This window comes from Nesoenas mayeri (genome assembly GCF_963082525.1).
Source record: "Nesoenas mayeri genome assembly, chromosome: 3".
NCBI lineage: Eukaryota > Metazoa > Chordata > Aves > Columbiformes > Columbidae > Nesoenas > Nesoenas mayeri.
The window spans coordinates 75,854,328-75,879,866 of record NC_137544.1 but is presented as its reverse complement, the minus strand read 5'-3'; the positions used below and the strand labels follow the sequence as shown (position 1 = coordinate 75,879,866).

Here is a 25,539-nt window from a genome sequence, read left to right as displayed (position 1 = left end):
AAAATCCTTCCATTCTTCCTTTCTCCCTCATTCCTCTACTAGACTGCAGGCAGACGGCAAAATAAGATGGTCCCTGCTCTCCCTCACCCACAACCAACCAACCATTGTATTATTCAGTCAACACTGGCTTTCATGTACCAGGACATGCTCGAAAAGCAACACAGCCTGCTGCCTGAACATACATTTACATACTCTGTTAACTAAAAACACATTCCAGTTCAGAGAAACACTGGGTGCATAAAAGGATCTCAAGAGTTGTTTACCAAATATCAGTTGTTACCATTTTTGTTAATGCATATAGTAAGAAAATGGGACGAAAGGTACAACGTTTATCTGAGAACAGCATCCCATTAGCATGTAGTATGGCCAAATTATATCACCTTGGGGATTGCTGTTAAAAAGCACCCTATCATCATATAACAGAAACATTTTGCAGTGCCCACACAGCACTGTTAAATGTGTGAAAAAATCCAAAATTCTGTATGACTTTTACTTCCCCCACCCCGAAGTTTTCATGTTCCACTGTCAGCTTGGCCTTTCAATTTTCAACTTTTCATTTTAAGAACTGAATTTCTTTCATGTCTTCTTTAACAGAACTTACACAGTTTGAGACGAGGACTGCAAAAATTAGACACTCCATTCTGACCAGGTTTCACTCCTAAATAGCTTTTGGTAGCTGTGGACGTGGAAAGTGAACGCTTTGAATTACCTAAGTTGATTCAGGACATAAACTCACACGACATGTTACACTGAAAGCCAGATGAACAAAACTGTTTAGAACTGAGCTCAAGGATTAATTAGGAATTAAAAAGTACAGGTTATCCCACAACATCCAAAGCCTATGTGTCGTCTCAACAAGTCGATATTCTGTACTCAATCCTGCTTAAGTAATTACACCTTCACATGCAATTATGATTTGATGTTTCTCTATATTCAGTAACCAGAAAGGATTGTTAATTCTAGTTTGAATCTGCAAACAATACTCAATAAGAAGAAATCCAATTATGCAATGACAAATTGTGATAGCAGTATTTAGCAACCGAGCTCTACGTGCCCCTCCCTGTCCCACACGGCTCCAGAAACACTCCCTTCAGCTTCTCACCTGCCTCTCGTTCCCTCTTCTTGGGCCCCTCTGAGCTGGCACAGCACTTCTCCAGGACCTGAAAGTATGGTGGAAAGTATGGGGGAAGGAGTGCATGATAAATCATCCTTTTCTATTGTGTGGCTCTCCCCACCCCAGAATGTGTCATCCTGAGAAGGGGGCAGCCTCCAATGCTGTTTGGGAGCAGACTGTGCTGTTGTTCTCTTGCCAGCTGCCAGGTGACGTGGACCCTGTCACTTGCTCAGGGTTAGAGATGACCTTAGTGAGGCTGCCGAGTGGCAGCCAGGAAGCGTGCTTCCCCTGCTGCAGGGGTACGCCAAATTTCACCAGTATATCCAGAAGTTGTTTCTCCAGGAAGGGCTGTTTGCCTTCTCGTATGCCCCTGCTTCACTGCCAGAGCTGTTCAAACAAGTTCCAGATAACCTTACATATAAACACCACCACACTGAACTTCTTCCTCTGTTGTTCAACAGTTAACCTATTTTTGTCTCCCCCCCCGCCAAATATTCAAGTTTCTTTAGTTTGAGGTAGAACAGAGAGAACATTTTGAAAGGTTACTAACAATTACCATTTCTAATGTAAAGATGCAACCTTAAAAACAAACAAACAAAAGTTTTAGCTACAGAGAACAAATCTGTTCTTTGAGAAACATCAAATTGCTGAAATCTACGTAGCACTAGAATTTCTGTTTTGACAAAGATTTCCTAAGAAAAGTCTTAAGAGGCAGGGGAACACTGATCAAAACCAACATGAGCTAACCATGAACAACTAGTAGCTCTAGGGGTGCCTATGCCTCATTAGGCTCAGGTCTCAAATCTTAAATAATTTTGGCTTTGGTGCTGGGTATTTCTAAAAAACCAAAAACAAACAAAAGACACATACACAAAACAGGCACACAAAACTAAATCAACCAACCCAGCAAACCACCATTTGAAACAGTGCTTAAAATACTTTTGAGTTTTCTGCAGAGATGCAACAATTCTTACCTGGAACAAAACTTTAGAAAATCTCATTTTCATTCCAAAGTAGGTAATTTTGAAACCTTAGGATGTTTTGCTGGACAGGTAAACTGTTGTGCAGTTCCACTGTCCACTAACAATTCATACAGATCCTGGGCATGCATCTGTTTCTGTAAGCATTGAAGAATATCTACGTCAGGTTCAGTGCAAGTAGTGCACTGCTTTTTTGATATTCCTTCCAGATGAAAGAGCAATATATTTTAATCCATTAATGGATTAATATTTTACTCATAGCCAATAAGCTGATTACAGAAAGTGAAATGCTTTCTTAGTACATATTGACTAATAAAAATAGCCTATGTAACCTTCTTAATAAAAAGTCTTAGTTTTATTTATAAAATGGTAAATTCTCATATTCTTCCCAAGGAAGAACGGAAGATACGAAATCCTGCAACAAAAAAATAAGGTAAAAGAATTAGGACATGGTGGGAACGTGAGAGGCTCTGTAAGCCTGTTTTGGTGGCAATGTGAATTCTATCTTATGCATATTGTCCATTTCACTGTGTATCAAAAGTTCATTTGATAACTTTAGATGATTTAATTTTCTTTATGTCATGGCTTTGCAGAATCAAGGTCCCATCTCTGAATTTTCCAACTTGTCCTGCAGGCCAAATGCTAGGCACCAATTTCTTCCTTTTGGCCTTCCTGAAATAGGGAAAAAAAAAAAATTAAGAGAAACACCATAAACTCACAAAAATACTCAATATGGTGAAAAAGTCACCTATTTATGCAATCAGTATTTGGTATTATAGAATATCAAATCATAGCGAGTAATGACCCCAGAACATTTGTTACCTGCAGAGTCATTCAAAATTGGCAGCGCATTACAGAACTAATTAATTTAAAACAAAACCCAAAGACTTTCAGATAGAGAACAAAGATAAAGAATACGTTTCAGTGAACCTGCTACACTATAATTAAGAATGCCACTTCACCCTTCAAGCGTCTGTATACTGTAGCTTGTGTTTTGCAAAAAAAATGTATCTCAAGGCTCTGAGTGACATATCCCAGGTCCACACACAGGATTTCCATCTATCTCACCTCCACCTGCAGTCTTAGACACGTCAGGGCAGAACTGATCCATTTTCAGTTAAGTTGTGCAACTAAAATCTCTGAAACTGCTAAACACAGCACAAGGTCACCCTTTTGTGACCAACAGTTCTTCTGCAGTTGAAGAAGTTCCTTCCACTGTGACCTGCAATGTTTTCTGGTATAGGACTGTGCACAGTTATGTTGGGGCAATATGCTGGGTACACTATACAAAAACAAGTTAACTTTAATGATGTTGAAAACAGCTCACCTCTCCTTCTGGTCTTTCTTCTTCTTCTTAAGAGAATCACCTTTGTGTTCCTGTTTTTAAAGATACACATTTAAATGGAAAAGGAACAGAGCATCTTGGCTAAACCATCTGCACAGCAAACACAGGGCAGCATTTGCTCCACAGAGCAACAGGCATGTGAAGCAGGTTGGGAGAACTTCTGACAAGCCACAAGATGCAACATGTTAGGGAGGGACTGCAGAGCACGGTGCCCAGTGTCACCTTCCTGTCACCTCATGGGATGTACAGCCCTCTTGTCACCAACACGCTGCCCCCGCTATGCAAGGAGGCAGAAATCCAGTTGCACAAGGAGACAGGCTTGTCTCTCAGGCACGTGACAGATCCTTGGGTCAACAGATAGACTTAGGACCAGGCAGGTGTGCCTGGTCTGCTGACTGAGTGCACCTGTCGAATGACAGCGCTTGCCCGTGTCTGGTCATGCACTGGATGGGCTCTGAGCCACCTGACAGGGGAGGAGAAGCACATCCCCTGGGACAGAGGGTGACAGGGAACAGGTTGACGGTGCAATTTACCTGCCCTGCAACTTGCTCCCACCTACATGAGATGGTTCCATGGGGAGGCACGGAATGGGCTTGGAGCCAGGTGGGCTGTGCCAGAGGATGCATGCAACAGAAACCTCACCCTGGCTTTAAACAATGAGCAAGATCCTAGATGGAATTGTGCTGATATAAATCCAGCAGAAGATCCAGCCCTCTGTGGTCAGACAACATGCAACAAACTTTAATTGAACGCTTCTTTTTTTCCCTTAAGAGGCAAGGGAAAAAAAACAAACAAACCCTACTGATTTTGTGTCATCTGTCTATCAGCCTCAAAGCATGAGGCAGTGAAACCCACCACCACACAAACCTAAGTCTGTGCACTTCATACTGCACACAAACAGTTTTTACTGATCACATTAGTCCTACTGGAGCCAGGAACCCACTCCATGGGGAGCAGCATGTGTCAAGCTCAGGCATTCCTCCTGCACCCGAGGCATCATCTGTCAGGCTCTCGGGCCAGCTCTCATGTGCTGCCTTTTTATATGGAAAATGTCACACAAACCTTTCCCTTATCTTCATCCTTCGCTTTTTTTTTCTCTTTCATTTTCTCTTGGTAAGTCTTGTAGTTCATGTGTTCCTTCTTGGGGGGCTGCAATAGAGATTGGGAGGGATACCACTGATGAAATTTTCAAATAGGTTCAAAAAAAACATTCACAGACTTGCAAGGAAAATATTTTTAGGAATGTTTAATTTCTTTTGAGTGAGAGGAAGAGACTTAAGGGATGTATTGGTAGACACACAGAAACTATATCGGACAGCAGAGAGGGATGTTTATGCTCTGTATCAGTCCTACAAGGCTTCCACATACACAATGATCTAGAAAGAAAACCCATACCCCTCCCCACCTCCTAAAACAAAACTAGATTTTTTTTTTTATACCACTGATGATAAACAAAAGTGAAAAGTTTTCTCCATTTTTAACTCACTGGGAGACTTAAGCTTTAATAAGCAAGACCCCCTCTCCAACTATTTCGTTTTGAATGGCCTGATTAAAAATTAGTAAATGTTGTTTTCTACCCCAAGCAGTCACATTTCATCTACACAACATCTCTGTTAACGCAAATATACTAATTTTCCAAACATATAAAGAAAAAAAAAGAGAAGATAGAACAGACATTGTAAAAGTAAGGATGAAGTGGGAGAAGGATCAGGGTGGGGGATCTTGTATTTTAAGAGAGTAGTGCAACCCCCCCCTCCACCACAGTGTTTTTTACCTGCGCTGTAAAATCAGAGTGACCACTAAGCACAAAACAAGTGACAATCACCTTGGCTCCCAGCATGATAGCACGCTCCTGCTCCCATATGCGTTGCTCCTGCTTCTTGTAGCCAGTGATTCCAAACTTGTGCACTTCCAAACGAGCCTAAAACATTACAGAAAATTGCAAGCATTTCATAATTTGTTCAACCTGTTGTAAAATAACACTTGACAGACCACAACATAGTGGTCATACTCCCAAAGAAACCCTGAGTATTACCCAAAATCAAAGTGCCATAAAATAAAACTGAGTTTGGAGTTATACTGCAGAACAGTTAACATCTAATCTCTGGATAGTAAGGACCATCATGGAGGCAGTTTTTTATTCTCATTTTATATAAAACAACACATGGAATGGATCTCCTCTATATAAAAATGAATCTCATTGTCCTGCACAAACAAGAACAATGAAATGTGCGATCTTCAGTGCCCAACATTTACATCCCCATTCCTTGGCTACAGAACACTTAAATGGGGAGAAACACAGATGGGCAGATGGTGAAATGGCCTGACTAGCTACATATGTATAGTCGACACTATACAAGAATACCCTGGCAAAACCAGTAGTGAATTTATAATATTTTTTAAAGGCAGCATCTCCAGTGAGAGATTTCACTGGATCGCGGCACATCCCTGAGAAGAGATCAGGCATATGAAACAACTTAGACAGATCTGTAAAAGAAACAGTATTTAAGAAGGCTAGTGCTACTTATGCTTATATAAGAACAGATGAGAACAAAAAGACAAATGCAAAAAGCTCATCTGCTGTTTCAAAACCGGATGTCAGTATGCTTTTTTTCCCCTCCCACATGAAATCACAAAGCCAAGATAAATACTATGTGTCTGAAAGAGCTATGCTGTGCACTACAGGTACTCACATAGCTTTACACAGCTGATATACAGCAATGCTCCTCAAATTCTCATTAAAAGGTCAGAAAAAGAAATGTCACAGAGTGTAGCATGCCTCCCATGAAACAGAGCAGCTGACAACAGCCTGTACGCTCACCATTTCGCCAAAAATACCTATTAGGAAATGCTCACCTACAACAGATAATCTTTTCTACAAGTATTTCTCACCGCTTCCACTGTAGCTTTCCCAAGCATATAAATACACACACCTGCACACTAAAATATTGAGATTCAATAGGTCCTGCTGACTTACTTTTTCAAAGTTAAATTCTTGTTTGTTTGCACTTTTCTCCTCGTCCACTGTTTTGGTCTATAAACAAAACAAAACATTTTGAATTAATATAACAAGTAATACCAGTTTAAATGCTGATTCTGATAGATTTTTGGAAAGTAAGAAAATGCAAAATGGATTGTAGGGAAGAGCATACAGATTTACAGCAGTATCTTCCAGCTTTATTACCTGGATTCATTAAAACACATGGTATCAATGGCATTTTTAATATGTAGATAGGACAGGGTCTTACTGCAACAACCTTGCACAATTTATAGGGTACCATTATAGCACAGAGCCTTTAGCTTTGGCATTTTCTTTGGATCATCTGCTACATCTTGAAAAAAGTTTCATAACTCAGAATAGCTGCAATTAATTTTTATACCTTCAAGTATAATTAAATTTTATAGGAGAAAAATTGCCACATGTGAGCTATGCATCATCCATATTTCCATTTCCAAGTCAGTACCAAACTGCTAATGCAGGATAGGACATGAACTTTAAGTCATTTTGTTTGAGACAGAGAGCGGAGTGGTAATAATGCACATATTGATACCTCGTGGCAACACACAGAACAAGCTTAATTCATATCTGCATGGACACGTATCAGTGCACATATCCAGCTTAATAATGCAAGCTCCAAAGGAAGCACTGCCAGCAAATGGCAGGCCCCACTTAAATACTCTTAAAGCTGTTTAAAGAAACTGCTTGTTCAAAATGCAATCAGTGAAAAGTACATCTTTTCTACTCTGCAATTGATAGAGACCTTCCATCAGCAGTTCTCAATTTGGAGGGGAACTCTCCAGGGGACACAGACTGTATCCTAGGAAGAAAAACAAGCATAAAATCCCCAGGGAGAACTCCATGTCTGCTTGCTACAGCAATGTCCCAAATGGGACGCTTCAGAGCAGTAACAAAACTCCCAGGATTGTTTTAGTTTGTGTTCATTTCCCGAATTGGGGGAGTGGGTGCTGAAGCACCTCTCTGAGCAGATGCTCTGCCCGCTCCCAAGCACGGGCAGGGAAGCTGCAGTCCGCTCAAGAGTAGCATCCACTTGTCTTTCCCCATCTGCTCTCCAGGGCACGATCCTCTCTGAGGAAGCAGGAGTCACACATTTGCACTAAAGTTGAACCTAAATGCTTTTAACGCATTTTCTTTTCACTCTCCAGGACGTTAAGTCCCAGGTTCAGGTCCCAGGGTTACATCAGGGCTACCCTCTGCATCCACCAGAACCAAATGCAAACTTGTCTCGACTCTGCAAAAGCTTCTATAAAACATTGCCCATTTCAACCACAAAAAAAAGTCAGTTATTGTCAGAGCATTTACTAACAAGACTAACACTGGTCTTTTTGGGCAGAAAAATTTAAGTTGTAAAAAGCATATGAAAATAAACATCTAAGGCAATTTTTCAGAGGAAAACATGCCAGAAAAAGCACAAAAGTTTATGGATTCAGCCAACTGCTTGGTCAGTTTCTTGAACTTCCCAATTCCAAGCACTCAAACCCCAGATACCAGTACGTGTGTACCAGATATGTGTTGGCCCATCAAAACTTATTTTAGAATTGGACTTCTGGTGTTATGGCCATAAACATGACTCAAAGAAAACACCAGAGAAGCTATAAAATCTATAGACCAGTCAACCAGCAAGAGACCTTCTGCTCGACAGGGAAGGCAGCTCAGCTTCCAGTCGAGCCTGCCCAGGCCTCTGTGTTGAAGCAACTCAGCTGCAGTTTTTGGTAGCAGGAGAGAATTTAGCACCAGCAGACCAAACCATTGGACTGAAATCTAATGCTTTCCCCCATCAACCACCCAACACTGACCCTCCAAGATGCGTGTTGCTTGTGAACAGCCAAATGTTGCCATGATGCCAGAGAAGCTTTGGCACCTCACATTCACACCTACTGCCACGAATAGAGCAGCACACTGAAGGCTCAGACAAAATAGCTGAGGCTTTGCTTCTTGATTCATTCACTTCTTGCTGTCTCAGCAGGCCTATCTGCAGATCAGTTTATTTCGTTGGGATACATCTATTTCAAATATACGACCCTTATCAAGAGGTCTTTTGAAATTAAAAAAAAAAGTCTTCAAGGCCTGCCTGTGGCAGCAGCCCTGTTGGGAATCAGCAGGACCAGACGCCATCAAGCTGAGCACGCGAGATCACCGAAGAATCCTGAATTTATGGACAGCTGTATTAGCAAGAGGGAAGAACCTGGGCACGGGAGGGGGAGAATTACAGGAGGTATCTCACAGTTTATGGTGGCAGACCCGGGACCCAGAAAGAAAACCCCAACAATGCAGAGGGGTTTGTTTGGTTTTAACTGTCACCAGAAAGGGGCATCCCAATCCAGTACCTGCTCAACGTCAGGTCTCTGGTGTGGCTTTAAAATATGCCTGTGCTTTAAAGAGCCAATAAGATGTTCATCGTTACTGATGCCGCGCCGAGGGAGCGCACCAAGCTACAGGAAGGTCCCTGCTGGGCGCCCGCAGCACCCACGCCTGAAGGAGAGCGAGACTGGGGCAGAGGGACTCCCCGCAGCCCTCCCACCGACCCAACCACCGCCCGGCACTACCTGGGCACCGCCGGGGGGTGCTGTCGAGAGGCTGGACCGCCCCTTGCTCTTCCTCCCGCGAAACACCACGACCTCCACGGCCGGCGGCGCGGCGGGGGGCGGTGGAAGGGCGGCGGCGGAGCCCAGCTCGGCCCGCAGCTCCCCGAAGAAGTCGCGGGCTCCGCGCCGCCCGCCCGCTGCTCCGCCGGCACTGCCCTCCGCCGGCTGCGCTGCCCGGCTCTCCTCCTGCTCTGCCGCCCCTGTGCTCGCCTTGCTGTCCTTCGCGGCGCGCCGAGGGCTGTGCTCCTCACCTGCGGGCCGGAACACATGTCCCGGGTCAGCTGTGCGCGACCGCCATCGCTCCGCTTCAGAGTGAACACCCCCGGCACCCTCCCCGCCCGGGGGAGCCCGCGGTGCCGCCGGGCTCGCCTCGGCGCAGCGGCCGGCCCAGCCCAGCCTCACTCCGCCCCGCCGGCAGCCCGCGGCGCGGCCCCGCTCACCCACCCAGGTCGTAGAGGGCGCCGAGCACCGCCTCCAGCCGGCGGCACGGCTCCCGCGACCCCATGGCTGCCGCGGGCCGGCGGGCAGAAGGACGTTTGACCCCGAGCGGCTCCCGTCGCTACCAAGATGGCGCCGCCCATCGCGCGGTCCCCCCGCCCTCCGCCGCGCCCGCTGCAGCGCGCTGGGCAGACAAGCCGGGGCCGTGCGGGGCCATGGGCGCCGCGGGACGCGGCTGCGGGCGTGCGGCCACCGCGGCGGGGTAGGCCGGGCGAGCGCGGCGCGGGGCGGCGCGGCGGAGCTCGCAGGACCATGGCAGCGGCGGCGGCGGCAGCGGCGCCCGGGCGGGCGCGGCGAGGGGCGCCCATGTACTCGGTAGGCAGCGGCGGCGGGGGGGAGCGGAGCGGAGCGCGGTGCCGCGGGGGAAAGGGGGTTCGCCCGCCTCGCTGCCCTTCACTTAGAAGCGGAGTGATGGCGCTTGGTGCAACCCCTTTTCTGCTCGGTTTGGGGGCCGCACTCCGGAGGGGTTTCCGGGGCTTCAGTCGGGCGCGGTGCGTCGCGCACAAGCGCCCCGGACCTGCACCCGGTCCGTGAGGCTCGGGTGGGGACGCGGCCTCTGCCGGGTCCCAGCGGGGGCGGTCGCGGCCAAACGGGAACAGGGCGACTCCCTTCACAAGTTCACCTTCCCCAGCCGCCGCGGGCCCCCCACCCGCTTCTCCTGCCCGGCTGCTTCCCCTGTACCTGCCGCGTCAGTCACGACAGTCAGAGCTCCCGGGTGACGCTTCCCCCCTCACACCTTCGGAAGGGCGGGAAGCGGACGGTGCTCCTCTTCAGAGAGGTTTTTTGCCCGACAGCCCGGCACCCGGGCCCGTCGGAGAGGCTGGCGGGGCCGGCAGGTGTCTGAGTGCGGGGCGGTTCGGCGGGCGGCCCCGGGCGGCCGTGCGGGACAGAAGCCTGCCAGCGACCATGAATTCAGTGCGGGAAAACTGTCATCGAGGTGGAGTGACTGAAGAGGGTTTCCTGGTGGTATGTGTTGAAAATTACTTCACTGACCTTGTTCTTTCCCTGTAGCTTCTATGCCAGCCTCTGACAAGGGAATTTGGTGTGGGGTGCTGAAGCCCCCTCTCTACTTACACTTGGAAAAGGGGGCTGGGGAGAGAGGGGAAACAGCTCCTGTGTTTTGCAGAGATTCCCAAACTTCTCTTCTGTGTCTCCTTGGCTGTGCACTGGTATCCAAAGAGTATCATGAGCACCCTCATTTTATTGCTTTCAGAGGTTGTCTGGAAGCAGAGGAGTTCCAGGCTCCCACTGTTTCGCTTTTGTACTTCACCAGTGTCAGAGTAACAACGCACATAACTGAATTTTCTCAAGTCAAGGTTACCAACAGCGTGTTTTCTAAACGTGCTCTCTACCAATCAGCAGTTGAAGGTGGAACAACAGCTTGGCTGTAATGTGTAAAATCAACGTTATGCTTCTCTAGTGCTTGGTAAAGTGTGTGTATTGGCTCCCTCCATGCTACTCCAGAACAGGGCATGAAAATAACTATTGCCATGAAGAGAAATCAGTTGCACATCAAATCTGGTGAAGTCAGCTGAGCAGTGGTGGCAGAGAGGTGACTTTTCAGTTGGCTGTGCCCTTTGCAAGACTGCTGCCCAGAGCGGTGCTGGTGAATGGCTGTAGCAGTGTGGTGACTGCTCACGAGGCAAATGACACCCAAGTTGGGTGCTGGGTTTCTTTGGGTTTTGTGTAGTCGCACATTGCAGGATTTAAACTTTGGTTGTTGATGTAAACGTTGCTTAGATTTTCTGAGGAATGACTTAGCACATACTGATCTAAGTAGGTATATACTTAGAGCCAACTAATATATTCTGATGCTATTCTCAGGTATCTTTTTTGCTATTACAGAGCATAAGGGATTTTTTTCTGTTTTATTTTTAATCAAGGGCATTGATATATGGTGTCAGTGGCAACAGATGGCTAATGCAAACTATTTCCAGTCTTCTTAAAAGTTCCTAGCTTACTTGGCTCTTGCAAAACACCAACTAGTTGAAAGCTGTGGAACAAGAAAGACTGAAAACTGTAATACTAAATCATACCGGAAAAAAACCCCCAAACACCTTAAAAATTTTGCATTAATACAGGTCTGGGTTTAATACCTTGTATGGGGTTGTTTTAAAAGTCCCTGGAGAATTTGTTCTGCAGTTACTGTGGGACAATTCTCTAAACTGCAGTAGTGAAAGGAAAAGTTAGATGAGCTACCAAATGCTACTGTAGTAGAAGGATGGTATCCAAATTTGACTATACCGTGTGGGGAAAAGAATATGAGAGGGTCAAACATTACAGTAGGATTTGTGTTCTCTGATAAAATGAAATTGGCTCTTGATACAGTTGAGGCTTCAAAGGACATTTTGTGGTTCTTAAGTGGAGATATTATTGATTTGAGTTGGTTTTTGTTTGTTTTGCCAAATTATCTTGTCTCCATGAATGGACAGGAACTAAATGTTTGCTCTCTACTTGCTTTAAATGTCAACTGCTTTGATAGCATCGGATGTGGCTGTGGTCAGCTGGCAGTGAAACATGACTCCCTCTCCCAAGGTTGAAAACCCAGCTGCCACTGCTGGGCATTTTGCTTATCTGTTGCTAGTGCTCTCCTGCCTGTTTGCTGGCCCAGCTCTCCTTTCAGTGACAGAAAAGTTCACTGTAAGAGCCCATGAAACAACGTGGTTTATCTTTCATTATCAAACTGGTTCTGCGCAGGTTGTATTTAGGGAGAGGCAGCAGAATGAATGACAGGGGTGCCTGTGCTACCATTCAAGTGGTGCTGTAGAGGAAAACATAACCATTTCTATTTTTAGCATCTTCTTCTAATCAATATGCTTGATCATAGTCAATACTTTTATATCCGTGTTTTGCAGAGACTTGCTCCAGTTGCCTTGCTTGTCAAGTGGCTATGTCTGCTGTTTTGAAGTTTAGAGAAATACAGTTTGAGTTTTGGAGGAGCTGAGGGGTCGTTCATACTAACCGTGGTATTATAGGAGATGATAGGAGACATCTCTCTCCAGCACAAGAGATGCCCACTGACTCAAGAGCAAGAATTTTGTCACTGACATTTCTGTCGCAGGAGAGATCCCCAACTAGTTCTTGATGTGCTGTTTGTTTTCCTGCTTAGCAGTGGTGTTGGTTACTCAGAGGCTGTGCCCTCTCTTTACCTATGTGTGCACCATATTGCATTTTGATCTTCCCATGCCTGATAATGTTTTTATTTGTTTGTTTGTTCCTGTCTGGCTGTGTTTATGTGCTTTCTGTCCAAGTTTCATGAAAGCACAAATCACCAAGGTCCCAGATGCAATTTAAAGTAACAGGGATTATATTTTTTTGTGTTGATGACCGTGTCTTGTAATGTCAGTCATGGCATTGTCTTCATGCAGCTGTGAAAGTTGGAATCAAAGGTGTTTTAGTTAATACCTATTTAATCACGGAGTTGCTGGAGGCAAGGCACTTTAGCTTTCAAAGCCCAGGTGTTCTCTCAGCTTCTTCCTGTTGAGCAGAATTAAGTAACATATGGCATAGGGTGATTTGGGGATGTTTGCAGTTGGAAAGGTGTTTTGTGTGGTTTGTTTTCTTGGTTTTTTTTGTTTTAATATTTTGTTTGGGTTTTTTGTTGTGTTTGGTTTGTTTTCTTTTTAGTTTCTTTCTGCAGCATTGTTCCAGGCAGGTCATATTTGTTCATGCACTCAGAGTGTGGAATGCAGGCACTATAGAAAGCTAAAAAGAAACCCCAAACATTGCAGAAGTATTGCATGCGATTATTTTGGTACTGTAGCCAAGCACTGAATGGCTTGAGACAGTGTCTCATTCTGTATTTGTATGTTCCCAGCAGAAAGAGCTCACGTCAAAGAAAAGAGATGAGTTTGAAGATATCCTGGAGGAAAGGCGATTATCCAGCGACTTGAGATACGCAATGAAATGTTATACTCCTGTGATCTACAAGGGGCTTTCACCTTGCAAACCAAATGCTATTAAAAGTGCTGTTCTCCATTCAGAGCAAGTTCAATATGTTATCAAGCAGGTGAGCCTGGACACTGAACTGTAAGATGAGGTGGACCGAACACAGCCAAGCTTTGTGGGCAGCAGGGAAAATAAGATGATTGGTGGCCTTGTCAAACACTATAGCTGTAGTTTGAAAGACAATCGATCTAATAAATCAGTAACTTGAGAGCTGTACTCTTGTGGCAGGGAAAACAAATACTGATTTACCATGGAGTTGCCACTAAAGCTGTTAGCTCGTTCATGAAATGGTATTTTGATTTTGCATATACAACACTTCACCATCTAACTTGTCCAATGTACTTGACTTTTTTTTTCCTCCTCCTCCAGTGTCCTCACCACAGAGCAGCATTGTGAAAGGCATAAGCACTCTCCTTCTTAGGAGATGTTTTTGTAGTTTGAGCATGCCTTGTAGGAATTTTACTGGGTAGTGATGTATTTATGAATGCTACTTTCCCTAAAATAATAGTTAAATTTCACAGAGAATTCTTTGAATTAGAAACACTGTCTAAGCTGTAACCATATTTTTTGTTTTAAGATGAAGGGCAGCTCCTACTTTGTAATGAATAAAATATTTTATAGTCAAACTGGCTCATATTTTACATTGTGTTGAAGTGGCTGAAATAAGAGTGTGTGTTAGTTAGGATAGTAACTATTTTCAGTATTCATGAAAAGTAACTCCAGGCCAGTAGAAGTATCTAAGATGTTTTGGTTAGTCCTGAGTGAGTAGCTACCATAAAATGTTTCTATTTTTTTTTTTTAATGGCCAATGTTACCTATGATATATCAAAACCTGTTATGATGTGACAAACTAAACCATGTCCTACAAAGTAGTCCTGTTGCTATCATAAATTGCTAAGTAGTATGTAATCCAAAAAAAGTATCTTTCAACTTTAGAAACACTAAAACATTTACTGAAAGAAAATATGGAGTATTTGACAGAAATATGTTTGTGTGGTGTTTTCTTCTCAAGTTCTGCTTTTTTTGATGGAAAATTATTTTGATGGGTATTGTCCTGGCTGGTGTCAAGTGGTTGCAGGGGGTTAACAGAACTGCAGTTGCAGCCAAGTTCTCAGCTCTGGCCTAGAGATTACTGAAAGTGCCTGAGACTACCTTGGGCAATATGCCTAACCATCTGCGATCAGTGTGCCTCCTGCCTGCACAGAGTTTACTCAGCTTTACGCAGGCATACTAGAATTTGTTCTTGTGACAAGTTGTTGAGGTTAGTAGTGTTCAGGACGTGAAATTAAGTCCATTTGTTTGTTTTATCTTGCTATATGTGGTAGGTCTGGTTTTTTGATTCCTGATTTTGGGGAGTAAGTGCTTAGCTCTGCAGTAGACATGCACTTAATTTACACAGGATCAACTGTGTGGTAAGCCTTTTACTGGTGAACGAGAACAGTATCTCTTCCCCTAGTGAATAATGAGAATAATTTTTTGGCTTCCTAATTTTTTTTGTCAGGCTCAAATGGAAGCAGTTTTTGACTTCTCTAAGTGGTTAAAAGAATCAGTTATAGCTACATGTAGAAATAGGCAGGACGAAGGATAATGCCTTTATTAAAACAAGATGGAACCAGTAGATGTGACAGTAAGATGGTATGTGGAAGTAGACTGGAGGAGATGTTTTTTCTCATATCTCACAAAATAGAAATAATAGTAAGTGGTACTGGCCTCTAACAGAGTTGTGCTTTTTCTTCTGCTGTTCCTGCTCTTAACTCCTTCATGTTCAGTAAAAGGCATGTTCCTCATTCCATAACAGTAAAAGACTAACTTTTCAGTTAAATGTTTCTAGATTCAAAGTATCAAATAGGAGGGACGACCATTATTTAAGTCTGGTTTTAGAAGCTTTGAAAGGGAATGAGCGTAGCAACAGAAGATCATTGATATGCAGAGTCTGTAGAAACAGTGCTTTGTATGCATTTCAGCTAGCCATTGCCAAAGTAATACATTACAAAGAAATTCAAGTGTGATAGGGCTGAGGTTCTTCAGCCAAGTCTTAAAATTTAACCCAAATACACTTCAAAAATTTACGTTGTGAATATTTCTGCAAACATAGGTTGCATTTTACTAGTCAAAGAAAATTGCACACAGCTTTCTTCAGACCAGTAATATAAGAGGTGTTCCTAGAACTTGAATCTCCCCTGAAGATACAACGGGTTAAAACATTCACATGGTGTGTTTTGGGGGAGCGGGAAGTTGTTGCACACCTCTTCCCCTGCTTTTGACATCTAAGCTCATTCTTGATTTTGAACAGCTGTAACTTGGCTTTCTATTGTTGGCTGACACAGAACAGATTCTGTATGATTAGATGCGTGCCTATCGCATAAAATAAAATCTTGCTGACTGTTGTGGTAGTTTTGCCATAATTTAATGGTTGTAGCTCATAGAATGGTGTGCATGGGAAAGGGGAAGGGAACAACATCTGACTGCTGTTTTGTTTGTTTTGTTTCTCTCTAGTTAGCGAAAGAGACGGGCGAATCACCTGATATTATTCAAGAAGAAGCCATGGAAATCCTGGATGAGATGGGTCACAGTATGCAATTAGGAGCTGTCAGATTTTTTGCCTTTACCCTGAGCAAAATATTTAAACGACTTTTCCAGAGAGTTTGTGTGAATGAAGAAGGAATACAGAGAGTGAGTACTGGCGAGGGGAAAAGAAAAGGTGTAATATTTTCATACCAGTCACTTGGACAAATACTCTAATCTTTGCTCCAAGTAACAAATACGAAAAACACCCTTTGAAAAAAAAAGTCTGCACTTGTGTTTATTATTGCATTTCTCAATAAGGGGGAGAAAAGACAGATGATATGTGTTTGAGAGGCAGTCAGCAGGACTTTTTGTACATTTTCCAGATGCTTCCTATGGTAAGGAATACTTGCAGTTATGTGTCAATGGTTCTGTTCAATCAGCCACTGACAGACTTCTTCTATCTGATATCATAAATTTAATAATTGATTTAGCTGAATTTGGGCTGCAAACCTAATGTTATGTGGCTGAGTGGGCTGGCTTTACTGCAAAACCTTCATACATCTAAGAATGGTGAAACATTGTGCACCTCTGAGGGAGGAGATGCTTTAAGTTTGCCCCAGTTCCCTGGGAAGCTGTTGTCCCTGTTTCATTGCAGGGTGATGTTGTTCTGGAGGTTACAGTGCATTCCCTGGAAGACAGCAATGTCAGCCCTTACAGCCCCTGTTGGGTTTCCCGTCAAAAGGGATTAGAATTAGACTGTCATGTAATGAGGTGACCCTGGCTTTTGAGTCCTGTTATGCTTGTGAAACAAAGGTTGCTAGTCTGAAAACCACTCCTCCACATTTTCTGTGGTTCCATGCTGAAAAAGATATGAAGTATGTGGACAGAGAAACCACCCTCAAATCAGCCTTTGTTCGCTGTAAGCCTTGTGAAGGTCTGTATTTGCAAATTTCAACAGTCAGTCTGTAAATATTTGAACAATATTGTTTGTACTGTTTTTTCTTAGTTGCAACACGCCATTCAGGAGCATCCAGTTGTACTGCTGCCCAGTCACCGAAGCTACATAGACTTTTTGATGCTGTCTTATTTGCTATATATGTATGACTTGGCTTTGCCTGTCATTGCTGCAGGAATAGGCAAGTATGTTCTTTTAACGATGTTTTCAGGATTCAGAGAGTCGGTAGCAAGAGGTCTTGTAGCTGCTACTATAAGTAGTTATGTTTAACTTCTGTTGCAAATATGTATTGTTAAAACCTCCTCGTGTGAGATGCTCAGAGTTTCTGAAAGCTTCTCACTGGTGCTGAGTCCAATCAGAGGTGAATTTTTTCATAGCAAGTTTGCCTAGAAGTACCTCCTCTGTAGACCCAAGGCTGGGGCAAAGACAGGTGTTGTGAAGAAGGCCTCTCTGATGCTTTTTTTTTTATGCTTCGAAACAGGTGGAAACTTGAGAAAGAGCTACTGTGTTTGTAGAACCTTTTGTGATACTTTATAGTATACAGTTTTAAATGCGGTCATAGTAGCCAGATATGAAGTGCAAGACACCTTGCTCTTGTTGCTGGTGTGACTGATTCCCTTGAAGCTTTGGCAAAACTCTTTTATGTGAAGTGCTTGGAGTAGAGCTGGCTGGGAAATGAAATTTCACATCAGAGGTCACGATTTTGGACATACTTCATTTTAAAGCAGATTAAGCCAGTATATTTATGGGAAACAGTTCTTGAAGACTTTAACAGTAAATATCTTCTGAGTTAATGTGCTTTTTGAAAATACAGATTCTGGCAGCGCTTAACTGAGAAACCTGATCTTGGAAGCCTTGGATATCCACCAGGTCTTCTAAGGAGGCAGACAACCACCTCATGTCTGATGCAGTGTGGCACTGCGCACTGGCAAGCTACTGCTCTGCTCTTGTCTGCTTTTCCAATCCAGAGGTTAGGAAGACCAGTAGAAAATGAGCAGAAGCTGGGAAAATATGCTTGCTAGGGAAAATGAGGTTCTCCTGGTCTTTGAGTTAGTATTATCTTGCCTCTGGGTGATGCAGGTTAGATTCCGGTGAATTCAGAAGTTGATGTCTCGTAGCTGCCCTGATCAAGGTGTTGCAGCTACTTACCTGTCGTCTATTGTTCAGAATCCGCTCACGTGCTGTCTTAGGTATTGGTATTGTCCTTTGCTGACTTTTAGAATAGAGCTTTTTTTGAGTTTTGGGCCTCAAACCAGTATCTTAAGATACTATTAGATTAGCTTAGAGGGATTTTTTTTAGTGATTAACATTTTTGGAAGTGTTTTGGGGTCAAAGTTCTTCAGAATTAGTGGCTTGCAGCTTGATTATACTGCTGCATGTGTGTATTATTTTAAGTTCCTCTGGAGAAAGCAGAGTTCTCTATGGTTGCATTTACTGCATATTGTGTTAGATGTTCACAAGATGTGGTTTACAAACTCACTTTCAAAGTGATACTTGTACCTAGTGGAGCAATACTGTCCTGATATAGGTGGTGCCTCTGCTTTGTTAGTTATTGCTTGGCATCAAGCAGCATATGGATAGATCTGAGGGGATTAGGTAAGGGAACCAGTAACACCAGAGTACCTGCTCATACAGAACATTAGAGGGAATCGGACTGGTGCTGGGATCACATTTCTGTCTCAGGTCTTGGGAGCAAGTCAGAGGCATGGAGCTGGTGAGGCGTTGTGGGCTTGAGGGACATGAAAGGAGGTGTTTCAGTCCCAGTTTGTGAGGTGGCAGCATGTGGTGGGGAGAGGCACTGCGTGTGCAGCCAGCATCCTGGTGAGAGGCTGAGAGTGTGGCAGGAGGGTGCAAGTAGGGGAGGGGCCAGTCTGTGACTTGGTGAGAGAGGGAGTGTAGTAGGAGAGTAAGGGAAAAAGATGGACCTCCGCACATGGGAAGCTCTGACAGCTGCTGTTGCTACCCAGAGTCCTGTAGCCAGTTTCCTTTTATGTGTTTTTCTATTTTATATATATCTCACATATATGTATGTGTGTGATGTATGACATTTTCAAGGCAGTCATTGTCAGCGCTGCAGCTGGAAATGTGAATTTATTTTATTCAGTGAATATCTGTTCTCAGGTGTTTCATGGATTGAGGTGTCAAGGAGGTTGAAGTGGCACATGGCCAGCTGCCGTATAGATTCGTTTTAAATGCTACCTTAAGAAATTTGTTAACGTTAAGTGTTTCCTGGTTTTGAGAAGTTAAGTGTTGACCATCATTGCTTAAAACTAGAAAACTATAGCCAGTTGATCAGTTAATTCCTGTGTGTTTTAGGATACATTCAGTAGTAACATCTTTCTAAAGATGAGTGAGAAAATGTACTACAAAAACTTAGTCTTTATTATGGTTGAAATTTGGTCATCTAAATTATGAAAATAAATTGCTCTAAATGAATGCTGACTACAAAAAAAATTGAAAACATAATATGCCATTCATGTCTACATAAGTCTCGCTAGAGGAGGAATTTGCAACAACAGAATCCTTGAAAGAGGTCTTCTTTATTCTGCTAATTCAATCAGTGTATTAGAGAAAGTGATTGAATCTGCTGACTGATATTAATCAACAAGTTTTGTGTGTGTGGTTTTGTTTTTTGTTTGATTGTTTTTCAGATTTCCTAGGAATGAAAATAGTGGGTGAGCTGCTACGAAGGTCAGGTGCCTTTTTTATGCGACGTTCCTTCGGTGGAAACAAACTCTACTGGGCAGTGTTTGCGGAATATGTAAAAACAATGTTAAGGGTAAATAAATTGCTGAACTCTTAAAATGTATGCTTATGAAATACTTTGTTGGAACAATTAATGTGAAATATATACAGTTGTAGTTATGTGATTGCAAGTCTTCACTGTGATCTGATTAAATGTATTTTACCTCAGGATTGCTGTAGGTGAAGATCATGTGTGCACTCTGTTGTTATTATAGTCCAGCAGTAGGTGGCACACAAATTGCTGCTCATCACTTGCCCAGTTGCTCATCATCTGCCCATATCTCATGACAGACACAATATTTTCGTTAATTTAATTATATGGTGTGGCAAATATGATGGATGAATACAGGCTTAGAGATGACTGCAGTTAAGGCATGCATGGCGTCCATTTAAAAAAAATTACTTACATTTTTAGTACTTAAAACTATTTGCAGGCAGTAAAGAAGAAATGTTTTTATTTTTCTGACCAGTTTGGTTTTGTTTGTTTTACATTCAAAGGGTGGCTATGCCCCAATTGAATTTTTCCTTGAAGGGACAAGAAGTCGCACTGCCAAGACTCTGACTCCAAAGTTTGGTAGGTTTGTTGAAAACTTGTAACTTTTAATGATTATTAATGTTTTCATTAGTGGCTATGTGCCTCCGAAGTTCTTCAGACAGCAATGGAAGTTAAAGTGATGGGAAATTGGTGAGGTCTGTCATAGTGGAAAACACTATGGTTAGGTTTCCAAGGCCGTACAAAGAATGGCAATACGCGTGTCTTGCACTCTGCTGCTTTTTCTCCCTTTGCCCCACTGTGTACTTAATTGTGTGACTCTTCCCCATTTTCTTTCTAGAAAATAGGTGTCCTCTTATCAGCAGAGAAATATTGTGAGTTAACTGAAAAAGTAATGGGGAATCTTCAGAAGGAAGGTGCTGTGCCAGTGCATAGCAGTGCTGCTGGAAGAGCACAAATAGTTGTCCAAATGCATTGCTTACGTTTATGTTCTATTTTAAGGCTTGAACAACATCTTGTGCTTCTGCTTGCTTGAAGAACAAGCACAGTGCACATTATTTTTCTAAAATACGACGTTTCTAAAATTTGAAGATACCTTTTTCAAAATTAAATTTCAGATGCTTCTCGCTCCTTGAAAGACAGATGATTCACTTTTTTAATTTTTTTTTTTTTTTTCAATGTTCAGGTCTTCTCAGCATTGTGATGGAACCATTTTTTAAACGTGAAGTCTTTGACACATACCTTGTTCCCATCAGCATCAGCTACGAGAGGATATTAGAAGAATCTCTCTATGCCTATGAACTCCTAGGAGTCCCAAAGCCCAAAGAATCTACATCTGTATGTAAATTCCTTCAGAACAGAACAGAACACAGGGGGATGTCCATGTACCCTGTAGCACTAAAATTTGAGTTTTGCTCTTCCCATTTTCTTAGGGGTTGTTAAAAGCCAGAAGAATCCTCAGTGACAATTTTGGTACCATACACATCTACGTTGGCCAACCAGTATCACTTAGAACCCTGGCATCTGGAAGAATCAATCGGTGTCCATACAGTTTGGTCCCCAGGTACCACATCTTTCCATGGTGTATGCACAGGAAATGTGTTTGCTTACTCCTCACCTATATAAAATAATTAAGATGTTTTCCTGTACTTGTTTTGGACTTCTCTCATCTCCCCTCCATCTGAATATTTAGACTGCTGAACCCATTTTTTCTGAGCAGAGGCTTATCATGCTTGTGGTTGGGTGTTTCTAAAACATGTTGTTACTTGCATGGCTTTGTTCTTTGTTGGGAAGTTTCCATTAATGATGATGTATGAACCATGCAAAGCTCTCTTTTCTGAGAATTCAGTGGTTTTGCCATTTAAAAGATCTTCCTGTCTCCTTGCTTTAGTACTGCAAATTCTTATGTGACCATGTGCCAGGGAGCTGTAGCTATGACTGGATTGGGTGGCTTTTGCAATTTGTTACATAAAACTAATACTTTTGATTTTTATTTTTTTTTTTTAGATAGCAAGTGTATAGCATCAATAGAAAGATCTGTGTTTCAAATACTATTGTGAAACTACTGATGTTTTGCTCTGTACTTCTATTCTACGTAGCACATATATAGAATCACCCTCCAGATGTTAGGTGCTATGAAGTAGTTATGGATCTGGAAGCAAGGAAGAATGTGATATATATTCCAGGTTTTGGAGCTCTGTACCTTGAACTGCCTTTTTTTTTGTTTCAGGCACCTTCCCCAAAAGCCATCTGAGGATATCCAAGAATTTGTCAGTGACGTAGCTTATAAAATGGAGCTCCTGCAAATAGAGAACATGGTTTTGAGCCCATGGGTGCTAGCTGCTACTGTCCTACTCCAGAATTTGCCAGCCATGGATTTTGAACTTCTAATAGAAAAGACGCTGTGGCTTAAAGGCTTAACACAGACTTTTGGAGGATTTCTTGAATGGCCTGGTATGCAGATAAAGTGTTATTTTTATTTCTTTTGCTGTTTATGAAGGATAAATTATATTTTCTTGGAAGCAGTGTATGGTGACAACTTTACAGAGTGTTTTCCTCCGAGTTGTAAATGGATTTTAGGATATGCCAAAAAATGATGCTAAAACCTGACAGGTGATGACTTAGCCTGTAGAAGAGAATACTTTGAAAAAAAATAAGATGGAAGAAGAATGGATATTTTACTGTTATATCCTTAAGTGTGGAATGAGGGGGGAATTATAAGTTACCTGTATTAGACTACTGAGATTTGCCTAGTATCTCTTTCCAAACCATGTGTAAGGCACAGGCAGTTATGGATGTGCAGCAGTTAACTTGGTGTAATGCTGTTTATTGCTTGATATTGACTATAGTACAAGTTGTTACTGTGACAAAGAAGTAGTGAAAACAAATGGGTAAGAAAAAATCAAAACTTAAAGTTGTCTATTTTTAGGTTTCACTTTATCCCCAGAAACAGTGATGACTTTGGGGAGAAGGCTCTTAAGTGGTTTTATTTATAGATTTATATGCACACACTCTTTTTAATATATATAATATATACACTGGCTGAAGAAAGGTCAATTCTCCTTCCAAACTTTCTTAACAGTTATTTTAAACTTCCCTCTGTGAGCCAAGGTGGCATAGATAATTAATTTTAAAGCCTCAGGATGTAAGTGGCAAAGCTAGCAAAGAAAAATCATGTGTAATGCAAGTACGTTTACTGTTTCACTGTAGGTAGATTTAAACCATTGATATTCGCTTTTGTAGTCATGTAGATAATCCAGGATCCCTCTCAGTACTGCAATAAAGAGCTAGCAACAGGCTACGGTTACAACAGACTCTGTCATTTCTGGAAGAAAACCACTTCTCCTTTCAGGGATCTGCACTGCAGTGAATGCAGACAAGGTCTGCTCCTGTCAGGCTGGTAAAAAGAAGAATTTCATGGCAATATTTACACATCATTTAGAACCTTACTGCACAGTAAGCTGAAAAACATACCACATTTGGATTTGCTTATTTATTTTGCTTATTTTCTTAGCAACAATGAATAAGCTTTTGCTTTAATAGAGTTGTAATGTAGTCAGGGAATAGCAAATAGGCAGGGTAATGAAAAAAAGGAAAGACAACAGCTGAGCAGATTTTGTTGGAGTGTGCTGGCCCCACTCTAGGCAGCAGTTGCATAGAAACAGGGTTTGTTTTTTGTTTTTCATTGTCAATAATTTGAAAGAATAAATACATTCTAAGGCTAATTTGGTGACATCACCAACTCAGCAACTACCTGTACCCTGTCTGTTCTTCTGTCTCCAAGCAGCTAGTTGTTTCTGCCTTTGTCATGCTGGTCAGTTGTTACAGGCAGAACATCTGCTTGGCTGTTAGAAATTTTCTATTAAAAACAGGAACTGCAAAATGACTTGCTCAGAGTTCTGCTTCTTATTGTATTGAGAAACTTGGGAGCTCTATCAAAACTGGAACAAAGTAGGCTGAAGGAGCAAATAAGATGCATGGAGATACTACATGAAATCTAAGGGGAAAGAATATTAAATTTATTTATTTTCTGTTAGGGGCTATATTGATTTGATATACTTGTATTGTGAACACGCAAGTTGTATTTTAGCATTCAATAGGAAGTTTTTATTGCTTCTTTCCTTGCTTGATGAAGAGTTCACATTTGATGCAGGGAATGTTTTTGTAGTGTTTAAAGCACAAGGTATTCTAAAAACATTAGTATATTTTCAAGACTTGAGATGCTGTTCTTTATCCGAATAAAGTTTGTGGTGTGTTACGCTGGCCATAGCCCACAGATCTGTAAAACTCATGTCTGCCTTCAAAGAACTTTTTGTTATTTGAAAAAACAAATCCAAACCCACAAAAATACCACACAAAACTAAAAACAAATCACACACTTCCTTGCTTTAGGCATTTAAAAAAGATTGTTGTACAAAACAAGAAGGTATTTTGGTTTAAGTTCAGTCTGATTTCTCCTTGAGCAGGTATGTTATGTAACAATACTTGTTAGATTTTCTTTCACCTAAATTTGAGATGAGGCCTTCCTTGTATATGAGAGTTGAGGAACAACATTATAAAGACTTATGCATCTGATGTACAACTTGTAGTGTCAGAAACACCTACACAAAAGTGTGGTCTCCATTTCCTTACTGATGAATGTGTCCATCAAACAGTTCTATCCTCTTTTATTTGGAGATTCGGCATACTTATTATAGAGACAAAGGAAGTATTTCTCATTGTTAGCAAGTGGAAAAATTTAAAGTGCTTTAATTACAGAAATGTTTGAAATTTGTTCTTGCCATCTCGTACTGTGCCTAGGCTTCCAATTGCTGGTATGGGTTATTTTAGAACATCTCTTTAACTGAAAGTTTGGTGTAATAATTGGTCTTCAGTGATAACACATAATGAAATACTGGTGCATTTTAGGCTGTTTTCAATAGAGTTATGTTCCCTTTTGCATCTTGCCAAGTGTTGCGTTTTCCTGCTAGATAACCTGTGTGCCAAAAAAGCAGTCATGTCTGGCCTCACTCTGCATCCCAATGTTGCTCGACTTGTCGATGGCCACGTGGTCCTAAATGACAAAGGGGTGGAAGATGGAGCTGTAGGAGAAGTCGTCTTTAAGCGTGCCCTGGCTATCCTCATGTGTGCCACCTACAGAAACCAGCTGCTGAACGTGTTTGTGCGCCCATCTCTGGTGGCAGTTGCCTTGCAGATGACACGCAGCTTCAGAAAAGGTACGTTGGGATGGCTCTGAGAGCCCTCTGTCTTTGCTCCTTGCGCTTTCAGCTGAGAGGAGCATAAGGTTCTTGAAACTGCTAGTGGGAGCCGAGACACTTACACTCGGGATAAGGTCCCGTGGCATAAGGTGGATGTGTTGTGAGGGGATGGGGATATTTTGTTTGCCTTTTTTGTTTATTTACCCTTTGTTACCTTTCAAAGTAGGTGTATTTTGCTGAGAGGGCAGGGTTAAGATGAGCTGATCTCAATTCTTAAGTGTCTTGCTGGTGTTTAGCAGACCAGCTTTTTTAGGTTACTGGTTATGCACGGCTCACACTTGCATACACTGCAGCCAGTTCTCAATCTTTCTTCTTTTCTCACTATTACTTCTGAAGTACTTTAGTGTTTTCCAATACTTGGCTCTTCAAGAAACTTTTCAGAATACGTGCCTTAGTTTTGTGCAGCATTTGACTATGTGGTATTTAATGCATGTTCTGAGAAGCTACGACCCCCTGCTCTTTCCTTTTGATAACCATTCAATCAAGTGCTTTGAGTACTTGCTGTTCTCTTGTGGTGGTTTCTGCTGTATATCTATGTATGCTTTTAATGTCAAGTTCAAATTTTATTTGAAGTAGGTACTCTCTCTAAAAT

The 25,539-nt window shown here is 42.4% G+C and overlaps 2 protein-coding genes across 6 annotated transcripts in view; one reads left to right on the top strand and one right to left on the bottom strand.

Annotated features, from left to right (window-relative positions):
• Positions 1-2,438: 2,438 nt before the first annotated feature.
• On the bottom strand, positions 2,439-9,624 carry FSAF1 (40S small subunit processome assembly factor 1; the record flags this gene model as incomplete). The annotated part of the gene is given in 8 exon segments (XM_080341231.1): positions 2,439-2,766; positions 3,422-3,471; positions 4,502-4,588; positions 5,265-5,360; positions 6,417-6,473; positions 9,005-9,294; positions 9,488-9,564; positions 9,566-9,624. Coding segments are annotated over 8 exon segments (846 nt in total). The 3' UTR covers positions 2,439-2,636.
• The window catches only part of GNPAT (glyceronephosphate O-acyltransferase), a 23,554-nt gene continuing 7,550 nt past the window's right edge, over positions 9,536-25,539 (top strand). For 3 of the 5 annotated variants that reach the window (XR_013921940.1, XM_080341226.1, XM_080341225.1), the window contains exons 1-10: positions 9,537-9,856; positions 13,359-13,550; positions 15,986-16,162; positions 17,004-17,133; positions 19,604-19,731; positions 20,196-20,271; positions 20,876-21,027; positions 21,123-21,253; positions 21,920-22,143; positions 24,660-24,905. Coding sequence is in view for 4 of the 5 variants with exons in the window: in XM_080341226.1 (XP_080197352.1) it covers positions 9,611-9,856; positions 13,359-13,550; positions 15,986-16,162; positions 17,004-17,133; positions 19,604-19,731; positions 20,196-20,271; positions 20,876-21,027; positions 21,123-21,253; positions 21,920-22,143; positions 24,660-24,905 (1,702 nt within the window). In the remaining variant the exon portion in view is untranslated. Of the gene's footprint in view, positions 9,857-10,465; positions 10,508-13,358; positions 13,551-15,985; positions 16,163-17,003; positions 17,134-19,603; positions 19,732-20,195; positions 20,272-20,875; positions 21,028-21,122; positions 21,254-21,919; positions 22,144-24,659; positions 24,906-25,539 lie in introns of those variants that run through there. The other 2 variants (XM_080341227.1, XM_080341228.1) reach the window with 2 other exon arrangements.